This window comes from Sinohyriopsis cumingii, chromosome 4, assembly GCF_028554795.1.
Source record: "Sinohyriopsis cumingii isolate HCF-2022 chromosome 4, ASM2855479v2, whole genome shotgun sequence".
Lineage (NCBI taxonomy): Eukaryota > Metazoa > Mollusca > Bivalvia > Unionida > Unionidae > Sinohyriopsis > Sinohyriopsis cumingii.
This window is the reverse complement of record NC_142964.1, coordinates 55,608,865-55,623,879: the sequence shown is the minus strand read 5'-3', so window position 1 is coordinate 55,623,879 and position 15,015 is coordinate 55,608,865. Positions and strand designations below refer to the sequence as shown.

General features: G+C 39.8%; 1 protein-coding gene across 2 annotated transcripts in view; it reads left to right on the top strand.

Moving 5' to 3' along the window:
* Positions 1–386: 386 nt before the first annotated feature.
* Positions 387–15,015, top strand: part of LOC149801203 (uncharacterized) — a 76,659-nt gene continuing 62,030 nt past the window's right edge. For both annotated transcript variants that reach the window (XM_089955244.1, XM_089955245.1), the window contains exon 1: positions 387–1,241. In XM_089955244.1, the coding sequence (XP_089811370.1) occupies positions 876–1,241 (366 nt within the window). In that variant the 5' untranslated portion in view covers positions 387–875. The remainder of the gene's footprint in view (positions 1,242–15,015) is intronic.

Genomic DNA, 15,015 nt, shown 5'->3' with positions numbered 1-15,015 from the left:
ACATATTAATGCCGATATCGTGCCAATTAAATAGAATCTAACTGCCTTTCCGAAGGACACGCCGAGGTAGCCGAGCCAGGTTGGTTTGGACTGCCATCGAAAACGGAATGATAAAATCAAACAATTAACCGAAGGGATTTTTCCATTTCTTTAAGAATATATCTCCTGAACACACACACACACACACACACACACACACGGCCTTTTTTTTTCTCTTAAAAGAAATACAGAGGGACGTGCAGTTTTTAAGCGTATTGGTTTCCCATTGGTAAACTGAATAAAAGTAAATGGCAAGTGCGCCTTATTTAATTTGGAAATAAAATAAACATTGCATTGATGACGACCACTGTATTATTACTGCGGTTTCAGTACTCAGTGACCGCAGCTAAGATCAGACGGAATTCCTCCTACGTTCGGCTCATCCATTGGTCAGCAGAAATCGATAATGATAAACATTTCAGATGACCAGACGGTTCCGTCGTATTCTTGGACGTTATACTTCTTACGTATATTTAATGGACGTTTTCTTTAAAACAGAACAAAAGAAAGTTAAAATTGACACAGCTCAACGCATCTGAAGAATGTCATTCGGTTAGTGATAGTGTGACGTAATGATGATGTCATTGTAACAGGTGCGTGGTGAAAACGAGGCGTTCTCCTTTTATCAACAATCAAAGCGAAACACTGGTGATATTTTACTGAACAGGTTGCCGGGTTTGATTTGAAAGGTCGTAACTTTTCGACATGTAAACAGGTGAAGAAAACAAAAATCTGAACATTTTATTACGGCAATGAATCATGTGTGTTGAAAATGATAATTAACCCAGACATAAAAAATTAGTAATTTAGCCGAGTCACGCATTTTGAAAATAGATATGGCGTCTAGCTCCGTTAGTCAGGAAAGCTTAGATCATGAGGATTTCGAGCCCAACAGAAGGGTCGTGAGGCCCCGGCGATCAAGGGGCCCCATGTACAGAAGTGGGGACAGGGACGGCTGGGGAGATGCAGCAGGAGAACGTGACGGTAGCAGGGAACAAAACGGGGACTTCGGGATAGAGGAGGGTCAAGGTGGGTACGGTGCTATACCAGAACATGACTCCCCAACCCGCATCTCTGCCGTCAGTAGGACCAAAGATAAAAGGCGACCAAATCATCTCCACAAGGGAAAGCCTCCTAAAGACAAGAGAAAATTGAGGGAGAAACGCCGGAGTACGGGAGTGGTTCACTTAGCATCGACAGAGGTATGTTGTTCGTTTGAGAAACTTCTTTTTTTGACATTGTTATTTTGTTGTTTGTTTTGCTATTGTCCGAGTTACTTCTGCCCTTTCTCAAACCAATTTAGATATTTATACACAGACATAAATGTCATAAGGTCAAAAATGGGTGGGAAAGGTCCCAGAAATTTCATTCAGACTATATGCTATAATTTTGTATCTATGTTTTTCACACTTCATTTGTCTTTGATGATTGAAGCATGTACATGTCCATCAAATATCCACTTACAATTAGCCCTCTGTTATGACCTTGGTCATCCAAGGGCTTGAAATTAATGCTAATACACTAAATAAATCTTGTTGACTTTGCAGATGGATTAGAAAAACTCGGTCACTAAAAATTGGTCTTGTGGCAGAATTATCAGATAAAATATGATATGACATTTCATTTCATATTTATTTGATGTGTTTATTGTGTTAATTGAACCCATGACAGCTTGCACTTAAAGTACAATAAATTCTTTGGTGGAAATGGACGTGTTATTCCATGTTTTAAGAAAAGATATCAGGATAGTATTGGTGAATCAGAAAAGGTCATGTTGGCAGACTTGGCCTATTAGTCTCTAATTATACCAAATATTGTGTTTTAATATTTATTTTGTTGCTTCATGACTTGAAATTGATGGTAATTCACTATCCTATTAGCGATTTTGCAGATGGAGCAATAAAACCTGCTGCTCACCAATCCATTGGAACGCTAAAATTACTGTCACTCACTGTCATAACAGTTTAGAAGTAGTCATGAATTGTTCGGGTTCTCAGGTGATGCCTTCCCATGTATTTTGCTGCTTGGAATTAAATTTGAACCATTTCTGATGCATAGAAGTTACACCCAGTGCATTTTTGTGATGCATAATTGATTTGGTCTGGAGCAGCAGTCTTAATTACCCTCGATTACTCTCAGGAATAATTTTTCCTACTGAGTGCAGTGTTGAAAAGAAAATTATTGTTGGACATAGACCCAAGCCAAGGCTGGTGGCTTTAAAAAAGTTAGAAGCCCTGATTCCAAGTTCCATATGTCCAAAATTGCCCTATTTTTTTAAAACTATTCTTTGTCACACAACATTGCAAAATTTTGCTTTACTTCAAATATAAAATCATAAGAACAAAATCATTATCAATAAATTGGCTTGTTTGTATTAATATCTTAAAATATTTCACATTAGGTGATGTTTTCCTTTAGGTCTGTCATTGTCGGATTGCCTTTTTGCTCACTCCTTGTCCCGATGAGCAATGTTTCTCTTCAGTACCATCTGGCATGTGTCTTGCTTTATACAGTTTCTCTTTACACTTTTGATGGGTGCTGCTTATTATGTATAACCAGTGTTGGATTACACTTTTGTAAGCATGAGCAATGGACAGATCAATTATTATTCATTAAACTTTAAGTTGAAACATCTTGAACAATGCAAAAGCAATTAAATGAAGCCATAAAAAAATCACAGTACTTAAATGTCTCACTGAAGTAATTGTTTAGTTGGTCATTCCTTTTTATCTCACTGCTGCCCAAGGCTAGGCAGTTTTATAATCAAAGACTCAAAAGCCATCATGGTCCACATTTGATCCCTTTATTACTGATGATATATACCCCTCCACACAGTCATCTCGCATTTAGCCTAAACTCCAGATTACAACAATAAAGTAACCTATTAACAGTTTGTGTACAGATATTAGCCTTTATCTCGTTACTCAGCCATACATCAATTCATCGAAAGCAACTATTGCTGGCAGCCCTATGGACTAACACCCTCTCCTGCCATATATTCTTTTCCTGCATTCCGAATTTATAGACGCTCATCTATGCTTTTTTCAGAGACTTGGCCAAGCATCACAGAATGTGGGTGGGTCATTTCTGTTGTGTGTGCTGGTTATCGACTTCAGTTATGGGAACATTCCCTTGTCAAAGACTCCCAAATTCTTTCACCAGTTCAGAAAGGGGCAATCAAGAGGGTCCTGAATGGTTATTCTCCCACATTCTACTCCATAACATTTTGGTCTCCAAGAAAAGCTGGAAATTTCATATAACTGATTCTCTCCCCTTAAACCCGTGTCTTCTTGAGGAACTTTTCAAAATAGGGACTACCTCCTGAATCTGGAGTGCAATTCATCCATCAGATTGGGCTTTTTCATCACCCTTCATGATGCCTATTTGCATATTTCCTTCACATTAAAATTACCTCTTGTTTTGCTTGGATCAGGAGTTCATGCATTTTTAATATCAACAGCCGTTTTCAACAGTAAAATGAGCAGTACATCAGGTTTTTGGTTGCAATTTTCTTCACATTCAAATTCAATAAACGAGGGTTAATTCATTAGACATTTGCTAGAAAAAAGGTATCCATTCCTACCCCTGCATTATAAGCGGGTTATGAGTTATTGAGTTTTGTACATGTTGGGCTGGGGAAAAAACATCTACTTGTGCAGGGCAGGTAGTTTAAGAAAATTTATTTTGCCCACATACCTTTCCACTTGTCCCAAAATTTTAAACACTTGATAAGATATATACACTTTGATCTTTAGAAAGGACAAAAGAAATACAGTGTTGCACATTGAACATGGGGTCACAAGTTTATAACCGTTTTGTGTTTACCTCCCCAATATCATGACTACTGTGTATCCCCCATTGGTATATTTTATTGGTCATAAAAATGTAGAAATACACCTACTACTTTTCTTAATTACACATGTATACATGTATCTGTTGGTGCTAGCAATGGCAGAAGTGGTGAGAGGCAATATAAAGTACAAGATTGCAGTTAGTATAAATTTTAAATAATATGTCTGGCAATTAACACATTTTAGGTTTATGGCAGTCTCCCATCTTGCAATGTAAAGTGTTTGATTGCCATATGTTTAATGGTATTTTTGAGGTTGAAGGTAAACCTATGGTGATAAAGAATTTATTTTGAGGTTGAATTAATTACAAAAGGGATCAAATTTGTGCAGCTACACAATCTGTTAGAAAACATGAATTGTTATAGTAAATGCTGACAGATCATGAGTGATTATAGTAAATGCTGACAGATCATGAGTGATTATAGTAAATGCTGACATATCATGAGTGATTATAGTAAATGCTGACAGATGAGTGATTATAGTGAATGCTGACAGATCATGAATGATTATAGTAAATGCAGACAGATCATGAGTGATTATAGTAAATGCTGACAGATCATGAGTGATTATAGTAAATGCTGACATATCATGAGTGATTATAGTGAATGCTGACAGATCAGGAGTGATTATAGTAAATGCTGACAGATCATGTGTGATTATAGTAAATGCTGACAGATCATGAGTGAGCATTAAAGATAATGAGAGCAAGATCCAGGACAGAAAATTTGCAAGTACAACTTATTCCAGGTTCAACTTCTTGGCATGACATCTGTACACTATCCAAGTTTTGCAATGATTACAGCAGGGTTAGCAACACAGTGGCTTTGTAGTCCTTGATGCTTCTGTATTCCCACTCATTTGCACAGTCTGCCATTTGGCATGCCTGCTTTAGCAATTCTGGCATTGGTTTCATCATCGCTGTGGACTGCATGCAATACAGTACTGATTTTGTCCACTGCCATATGGGTTTGGCCATTTACTGTGATGATGGGCTGTTTCCTGGTGCAGCTGTTGCTTTACCTATCTGCTTGTACTAATTGTAAGACCAAACTTGTTGCAAGCTAAGAAAAATGGCCCATACTGTGTTGCAAGCTAAAGAGAAATGGCCCATACTGTGTTGCAAGCTAAAGAGAAATGTCCCATACTGTGTTGCAAGCTGAAGAGAAATGGCCCATACTGTGTTGCAAGCTAAAGAGAAATGGCCCATACTGTGTTGCATGCTGAAGAGAAATGGCCCATACTGTGTTGCATGTCAAACTCGGGTTCTGCATCAAGGGACAGTCATCATGGACATTCACTTCCTGTGACTTCATCTTTGCCTGTAGCCTTTTCCGACTGAACAGCTTTGCCATCCGTCTGGTAGTTGATGTCAGTCCCAGTGTCAGGGTCACAAAAGGCATCTCTTCAGAGGCCAACACACAGCCTTGCTTGACTCCGTTTGTGACTGGGAATGGTTCAGAGGACTCATTGTCATCTTTCAACATGAGCGAGCATGCCATCATGGAACTGCCAAACCGTTACAAGGAATTTCTCAGGAACCAAAGATCACTATAATTTTCCAGAGGCCTCCACAGCTGACTGTTGAAGGCTTTTGTCAGGTCAGTGAATGTCGTATACTGGTTGGAGTCTTGTTCATGCTAGTTCTCCTGGACTCTCTATCAGGAGACCTTGATTGAAGTGATGCAGATGATGATTAAGCTTAATTCTGTAAAGGATTTTGCTAACTATTGACAGCAAAGAGTAGCCCTGATGGTTGTCACAGGATTTTCTGTTGCCTTTCCACTTGTAGTACAAGTGGATGGTGGATGCATCCTTTTACTCATTGGGTATAGTTCTGTGAGTCATCCTTTTACTCATTGGGTATAGTTCTGTGAGTCATCCTTTTACTCATTGGGTATAGTTCTGTGAGTCATCCTTTTACTCTTTGGGTATAGTTCTGTGAGTCTTCATTTGATTGGAATGCATGTAGTTAAGTCAGTTTCTTTGCCACATGTGAGCTTCCAGCTTTGCAGACTTTTGCTGGTATAGCATTAGCTCCTGGTACTTTGCCTTATGACATCTGTCCATCCCTGAAGTACCTTATCTTTGTCAGGAAGTAGTGTGGCACTGTCAGCACTCCTTATTGGAGATGTTCTTGATGATTGAGGCATGTATATTGTCTTCAAAGCATCATAAAAGATTTTGATATCATTTCTTTCTGCATAGGACAGAATCTCATCTGCCAGGAGTCTTGGAACTCTCAGAATTTGCATTGGACAGAATCTCATCTGTCAGGAGTCTTGCAACTCTCGGAATTTGCATTGGACAGAATCTCATCTGTCAGAAGTCTTGCAACTCTCGGAATTTGCATTGGACAGTCTTATTGATGTTGTTGAAGGCAGTCATCATAGATGATGAAGTGCTTTGTTCTGTATAATCCTTATGTAGCCGATGGTTCTCATTCAGATGTCTCTGAACGGCATTATTGTTCTCATGAAACCAATCTGGATGTTTACATGTGGTGGGACCAACGATTGTGGATCCAGTGGAGTATGCGGAGTCTTTTTTTGAAGGATGCCCAGTTTTCCTTGACATTTGCCAAGTTTGTATCAGTTTTATCCAGTTGTCTGTGCAGTTATTCAACAAATGCCTGTTTCACATTCTCCAGTTTAAATTTTGGTGACATTAAGCATTTTGGTCAATCCAATATTCTACACCTCAAACGGCTTTTGTCACTCTGCCAATGATGATGGACTCACTAAGGTGCCGGTGCCTGAAGTATAGGTGCATCCAAAATGCCTTATTGCGGTTTGGCAGGTGGAATACTGTGTTGGTGATTAGGAGGTCATGTTCACTGCATTTTCTCAGTAGGAATCTGTTGCTTTTGTCAAGTTCATTTTTGTCAATGACACCTGGCCATATCTGGTGATCTGTGCAAGTTCTAGCACTGAAGTCACCAAGAATAATGATCTTGTCTGCCTTTAGTACTTCTGCAGGAAGAGACTCCAGGTCTTCCTTGATCTGGGGAGGTTATGGTTAATGCATAAGCACTGATGATAATTGCATGTCTTTTTTCCAGATGGTTGTCTCATTTGCATTATTCTGTCATTCACGTCCTTTGGGAGATTTGGGAGCTTGCTAACAAGCTGTGATTTGATGGCAGGTCCAGCACCAGCTTCACATCTCTCTTCTTTGTTTCGATCACTCCAGAATGTATAGCCAGCTCATACTTCGTTGAGTTGTCCTTCCTCAGCTTGGCAAGTTTTTCTCAGGGCTGCTATCTCCCAATGTGTCCTCACCTTCTGCTTTGCCACAGACCCATCACCTCAGGACTTGAAAGTGTCTGCTGGGAGGAGGGGTATTGTGTCGTGACTTGCAAGTGAGGGATTGTTGCCCTCATCATCTCATCCAGGCCTATCTGAATCCATTGGCACGACAATCAAGACACTGGGATGGATGTCCACATGCAGTAGATGGCCATCTTTTCCTACTGCACCTGAGTTGAACCCTGCACTGTCCACATTGCTCTTTCCATCTGCCATCACAGCTGGCGGAAGCAGAACTTGAAAACTCATCATGCAACAGTTATCAGTGGTCGCTTAACAATAGGTATGATAAATCGCAGGATGTGAATGATTGGACAGAGGTTGAGTCAACCATCAAAGTCACAAATGGATGTATAAAGATAGGTAAAGTAATAAAAGTATGAAAACAGCACTTGCTTTACTTTGCTGTCGAAAAGGGAAAAATGCATTTGTCCCAAACTTACTCTGTGGAAAATTTTACTTATCTGACTTCAAAAATGAATTGTCCCTAATGTTGATCAATGGGATTGACATGCATGTTCAAGAGTTTTGCATTTTTGATCAAGTTTAGGTCAGGTGCTTGATATATCGTTATACAGGCAAACCACCAATTTTCCGGCACTCTTGGTTCCAAAGCCTTGCCGGATTAAATGTTTTGCCAGACCAGCTGTAGTTAGACTCATGTTCTACTTTTAAGTTGTTTTATGAAACAACCGAACCTGGTCCATTACCATCCTGCCCTACTCCATCACTGATGTTGTCGAAACCATTCCATTACTCATTCATGCTCAGTACTCTTCACATAGTTTTTTAATGTTCATTCACTTCTTGGAATCAGTGTCTGAATAGAATTTCAATATTTTGTCAGTCTGATTCTTTATATTGTAAACAGTTGATGAACCAATACCATATGTGTCACAGCTTTCACACGGAAACACCACAGTCCAGTTTTTCAACAGTTTACTTCATCTTGTATTGATACTGACTGGTGTTTACACTTTACACCACCACTGACACTTGCATCTTTCTTAGAAGCCATAGGTAGGTTAAATGTAAGTAAAATAAGCTAAGAATTGCACAAAATACAAGTATAACCACCAACAACTGAAGTGTAAACAATCCAGGTGAGTGTGCACCCGGTAAACTAATTTGGCGGTGTTGGAGATTTCAGTTGCCCTCTTGTACTTTTGTCCAGATTAAAAGAGGTGCCGGACCATCCGTTGCCAGAAAATCAGTGGTTTACCTGTACCTGGAACAGAGATCTCTGAAACACTTAATTATACATATTTGGACGCCAATTTTTGATCTGGGACGCAGAAAATCGCAGAGGCGGGAGTCCTCCATACGCATGTAATAGGTGTGCGGCAAAATTCAAAGACTTGCCAGTCTTGCTTCAGCCACCTGATTTGTGGGAAAATGTGTTGATCAATTAGCTGTGCTGATATTTACAATGACAGAATTTAGAGACTGAAAGACACCTTGATGTACATACATGTTGCCATTATAAGAGTACATAAAAAAGAACATGATGCAATAGCTAAGCGGCAAGTTCAAAGGCTTTGACTGGCAGCCAGGTGGGAGAATGTACTGATATTCACAGTGATTGAATTCAGAGGCAGAAAGACCCAGAGATGTACATGTGGTCATTTATAAAAGTACATCAAATAAACAACTTTAGCTTTCGTTATTGTGTTCATTTAGGAATGTAGCGGAATAAGCAGTGCACGTGACATCAGAATCAAGACATGTTGAGACTTAGACAAAATGCCATTCGTAAGTGGGTGACCAGTCACCTAAAAATGTAAACTTCGCCTTCATCTGTTAGGAAAGTGAAAACAACTTGGCCCTTTGATTATTAAGAGGTACATTGACTGACCACACCATATTTTGTTTTAAATGCCCCTCGTCTTAGCCCGGTTAGTTCTAGTGTTGTAGCGAAATGTATTCATCAAGGCATCAGTAGCTAGGCCTAGTTTTTATATCTATTATGTTGAGAAACAAACTCTTGCCCATTCACAAGCATTATGTTTTGATAGCTGATTGACCATTAACCCTTTTCCGAGTAAGGTAGCAACTATCAATTTCCTGCACAATATCCTTTGATGATAAAACATACAAACTTGTGTTTTAAGATCAGAATCGGTGATCTGAATATGTATTAACTGCCTCTTGTACACTATTTTGTCATAAAATTAGTTTGAAACTGTAAGTGAACCATTAGGCCCAACAGGAAATAATGGCGGACTTCGCTAAGTCTTGGATGTACCAGTTTATTAGATTGTCTGTTTTCTTAAATCATCGGGCAGATATATTCAGAAAAAATATACAAATCATTGAAACCAAAGCCAAGGTATTATTTTATTAAAGATTTAACTTTAAAATGCAAATTATGTAGGTCAGAAACATATGGGACAATGCTTTGTTGTGGAATTTGCGAGATGCGCTTTAAGGTCTAAGCTGTTTTCTGACTTGATGCGAATTTGCGAAAATACGGGAAAAAACAGCAAATCGGATATTTATTTGCATAAAATTACTACAAGTACGTATACAAATAAATAAACCATAAATACGAGATCCTGTCAATGGACTGTTGTAATGAAGCTATATTATTGTGAGTGATTACATTATGAAAACCTCTCCATCTAAAAATAGATACTCACGTCTGTGTTGATTCTGTAGGAAAGAAGGGACTGCAACTTTTGATGGTGGGACTCCTATTGGTGTCCTTGACTCCTAGTTTTAAAATCCTAGCGAGACCTTTGCTGGAATCACACAGCTTGATGAGTATCCATTTTGATGAGTACTGCATCCTAATCCCAAAAGCAGATCACAGTGACTGATTTTTTATGCTTCTCTGTTTTAATTTAAATTGTTCAGTTTATTTCTCAAGCACTGTTTTTTGATAGAATAATCAACTAACAAGTGCAAGAGATTTGCAGTGTTCATTCCTTGAAGTTGCATAGTTAATATAATGGTTTGCAACTTTTGCATTCTTTGGTACTGACCCTTCTGATTTTGGTACTGACCATTGTGCCAACATGATTCATGTGTTGGGATTTGCACAGATTAATTTTAAAGGTTTTCACAGGGATCTCGGATTTTCTCCACCCTGTGGAGCAGCAGAGGGGCTGTACAGACCGAAACTTTTTGCACAATAAACCCCTCCAGGAAACTATTCCTCGATAGAGGGCTTATTTCGACGAAATAAACCCTTCTATTCAGAATACAGGACAAAAAAAAATGTCCCCCGAAAACTCGAAGAGTTTCCAGGGACAAACTCGTTGAGTTTGCACTGACAACTTGGGTTACTTCAATAAATCTGAAACAGTTTCCGTGGCGGGGTCGTTATTGAAAAATCCATGGGTCGGGTCCATCCCCTCTGCTGCTCTGGGAAATGAGTTTCCAAGGAAAAACATTTTTATGTTGCAAATAGTGTATCAAGTCCAATACGGTATCTTGTTCTGGGATTGTGTAAATTTATTGTCACAAATCCGTGAGGTTTTCTTTGAGCATGACTGAAGAAATTTTTAAATTTATTTAAATCCATATCGCCACCACACCAGGTTTGATGAATATTTCTCAGTGTATGTGTATCAACTCCATTGAATATCGCAAGAAGATTACAATTATCCCTGATTACTTTAGGAATTTGTGTATAACGCTGAGTAACATAAATCACATCAGTGTTTTTGTGACGTCCCCGGGAAAATATTCTTGCGGGATTTTTTTGCTTGTCCAACATAACATCATCATACACTACTAGGTTGTTAATTGATTCATCAAGATCCTCGACGCTGGGGGCTTCTTCGATATCAGTGATAAATTCAACAACATCCTCACCGTCTTTACTCAGCGCGCTTGCACTCTCATTAAAATCTTTTATAACGTTATAGCATCGTTGATCATCTACAGATGGAGCTATCAAATACAGTTTATCCCATTTCATCCACTTCATTATCAAGTTCAGCAACAGCTGTGTTTTACCTGAACCGGATGGCCCAATTATAATCGCGCGGATAGAGTTTGGTAGCACTGAATTATGCTTAACTGGCTCTTTCTTTTTTGTCGCAGAAAAATCTGTAATTTCCATTTGTATATAAAGAATAATAATTATGGATCTATATTGTGTGAAGTGTAAGGCACGAACCCCTACGAATGATCTAACAACAATTACAACAAAAAATAACAGACAAGCACTTTCTGGTAAGTGTACGCGATGTGGCACAAAAAAATTTAGATTTCAAAAAAAAAGCGAGAATTTAGCGGAGGTGACATTGCAGCCAAACTTGGAAAGCTCCCCGGAACTCCCTGGGCAAAGTATCCCGGAGAAAAACATCTCCCAGGATACAATTACTGCGGTCCAGGGACCCGACTAGATATCAGACTTGATGAACAATCTAAACCAAAACCGGGAGAGTATCCGATAAACGCTATCGACGCAGCGTGTCACATACATGATGTTGCTTATCGAAGTAAAGATCTACAAGACAGGCATATCGCGGATGTGAAATTAATTCATGCACTAAGCGCCATAAAAAATAAATCATTTAAGGAGTCACTCGCTAATTGGTTAGTAAGATCAGCGATGAAATCTAAATTAGTATTAGGCGCTGGATAATTAAATAAAAATGCAAGCGATTTATTATTCCCCAATCGGATACTGGAGAGGTAACTCAGCAATTAATAAACTCGCCAACGCGGCATCAGTAACACGCGAGGTTGCCAAAAATTGGCTATCAAAACAAGCAATATGGCAAATCTACTTACCACCACCTCGACAAATCAACTTTGCACATTTTGATGTTAGTGTGCCCAATGAAGTTCATCAGGCTGACACACTATTCCTGCCTCATGATACTGTCCGTAGAAAAATATACAAATACGCGCTAACAGTAGTTGATGTTGCCAGTAGATACAAAGAAGCAGAACCGTTGGCGACTAAAACAGCGTCCGAAGTCGCCTCTGCGTTTAAACGAATTTATCAACGAGGACCTCTAAACTGGCCACGATTATTACAAGTTGATCCTGGCAAGGAATTTCAGGGCGCGGTGTCATCACTGACAAAGCAGCATAACGTTACCATACGACGAGGACATACTGAAATTCATCGGGATCAGGCAATTGTTGAGCGATTTAATAGAACACTCGCTGAGAGATTATTCGGATACCAGTACGCGAGGGAATTCATTTACGATACGAGATCTCGTGAATGGGTTGCAAGACTGCCAAACGTGATAGCCGCACTGAATAATGAAATTACCAGAACAACAAACATGAGACCTGTAAATGCAATCACAAAAAAATATATACCCCGCGTCAGTGAACGCGGACAACAGCAACAAAATGTTTCAACGCAGCCAGGGACGCTAGCGTCCCCACTGCTGGGTAATGTCACCGTTAGGTATTTATACGAACCAGGCGAACTAGAAGGAGGAAAAAAAAGAGCAACCGATCCCACATGGAGTGTTACTACACATAAGATATCCAGCATAACCAGATCAACTGGGAGAAACGCAATCTACAGATTAGATTCGACTGCTCCTCAACGCGGATTTAAACGCGAGCAACTTCAGGTGATTCCCGAGTTTACACAATTACCACCCCGATCAATAAAGTGATCCGCACTGAAGTGATTCAATCATTTAAATAACTGCAGCAACACCTCTGCGTCGGTTACACTCAAGACAGGTCAACATCACATTTTCACGTGTATGACCGCGACTGCTATCTACGGTGAATTGCCTTGGGTCGTTTTTCGAATACTGCCACAGCAATAAACAATTACAACTCGCACAGTGATTATTCTGCTGTTGTTGTAATTGTATTACAAATTCAACATCCAAACTTTGTTTGGGATCAAACTCTCTACCATTTTTTTTGTCGCTCTGTTTGTAACCGGCTAATTTCTTTCTTATTGTGTCATCAGCGATTGAGCTGTCGTTGACAACATCATCTAATACAATTCTTCGTAACTGACCTATCCTTCTTACTCTTGACACGGCTAAATAAACTAAATTTGACCACTCGATGCGATCATCAACAATCCAAACTGTTGTATCTGAAATAGTTAGTCCCTGCGAACTGTGGATGGTCATAGCGTATCCTAGCGTCCACGGGGATTTGCTCATTTTCAGTGCCTGTTCAACAGCATCAACATCAACTGTGACAATATCATTTAATACTAAATTCTGTTTCTCCGGACCCGACGCAGTCAGGCGCCCTGGAATATCAACATCAATATTCTGCAATCGCGTATCAGCTGGTCTATAACACAACGGCACTGGCAACATGGGAAATTTCTTCTGATGTAACTGAAATAACCGCTGCTGAAGTGTGTCCCTGACTATCTTTCTACTTGCCACAATTAAATCACCTGGTTTCCACGTTTCCCAAAAGTCGCTCAGCGAAGTCTCTGGAATTATTTCACGCATTATCTCACACTGGACTTTATTGGTTTGTAGCCTGATCAGTGCCTTAAACTCTTTCAGCGTTTCATCGAGTGCTCTAACATCGTTAGTTATTTCCTCATAATAATCTACAAAAGTTTTCAGCCACTCGTGTGGAGATTCACCTGTAAATGGGGGTGGTTGACCATGATCGCCGCACATCACCACTGCGGTATTTTTCTTTAGCAGCCAATCCAGAAACTGTTTTAATGTATCCAACGGCACAGTGTCTATCTCATCCCAGATGATTTTCTCGGGAATATATTTCGTTCCCATTCGTTCAGGTGTCCACGTGCCGCCGCTGTATTTGAAAAAACTGTGATACGTGCACGCGTTAACATCCCGTTGTCTCATCTCCCTGGCAAGTCTGTGTGTGGGTGTTAGCACAATCATGTCAGAGTTTCTAAATAATTCAATCGCTCGAGTTGTTTTACCAGAACCACCAGGACCGTTCAGATAAACTGTTTTGTGTCTTGCAACAGGATCGTGCACCGGCGGCAACAACGAAGTTGCCCCCGACGAAACCATCGAAGATATTTCTGCGCTGCGATACTCATCCTCGATTTCAACATCAGCCGATTTACAATATCCGTGTAACATTTCATTCTTTATTCTCCACGAGCCCCACGATGGATCATCCGATATAACATTATCCAACAGCGCTGAGTGTTTTTTATCAATATAAAATGAATCCGTTGCAACTCTCACTGCGGCAACAGGGAATCTATTGATCATCGACAACAAATTTATGGATACATAAGCCAGCATCGAAGATCTCAAATGTATGTACTGAGATGATTCTCCGTCAATATAACTAAAAACAGTCCCTAGTTTTTCCCCGTTTGACAGAAACACATCTTTGCGGTTACAGAACATGTTGTTCGTGGCTGCATCAGCGACAATAAGATCCAATTCAGTCTTGTCCATGATTAATCGACTGTGATGTTGTTTATGATCATACGCTCCACCTTGAGTGAATTTCCCTATTATTCTTCGTCCTAGATCTTTTGCTGTGCTTTCATCATTTCTGAGTTTGCTTTTAAGTACTTCAGGAGCTTTCTTGATGATAGCGTCGATAGAAGTTTCTGGATATTCTCGTGACCAATCTTCGATGACTTCTTCTAACGTAACCGGCGTTGGAGTTGGCAACCAAACTTCGGTTTGACGACAATAACATATAATCGCTTCGCTGACCGTCAGCGACAACAGTATTCGACTGTCAAGCATGTATCGCAATAACACTATCGGTGCCCATCGCTTCTCAACGAAATGTCTGCCAAACCAAACATAACACACAGGATGTAAATCCTTAGCGAATTTAAACGACGACACACAAGCAAATCCGGTCAAGTCAAAATCGGGTAAAACACCGTTGACAGCTACTCTTGTCATGGT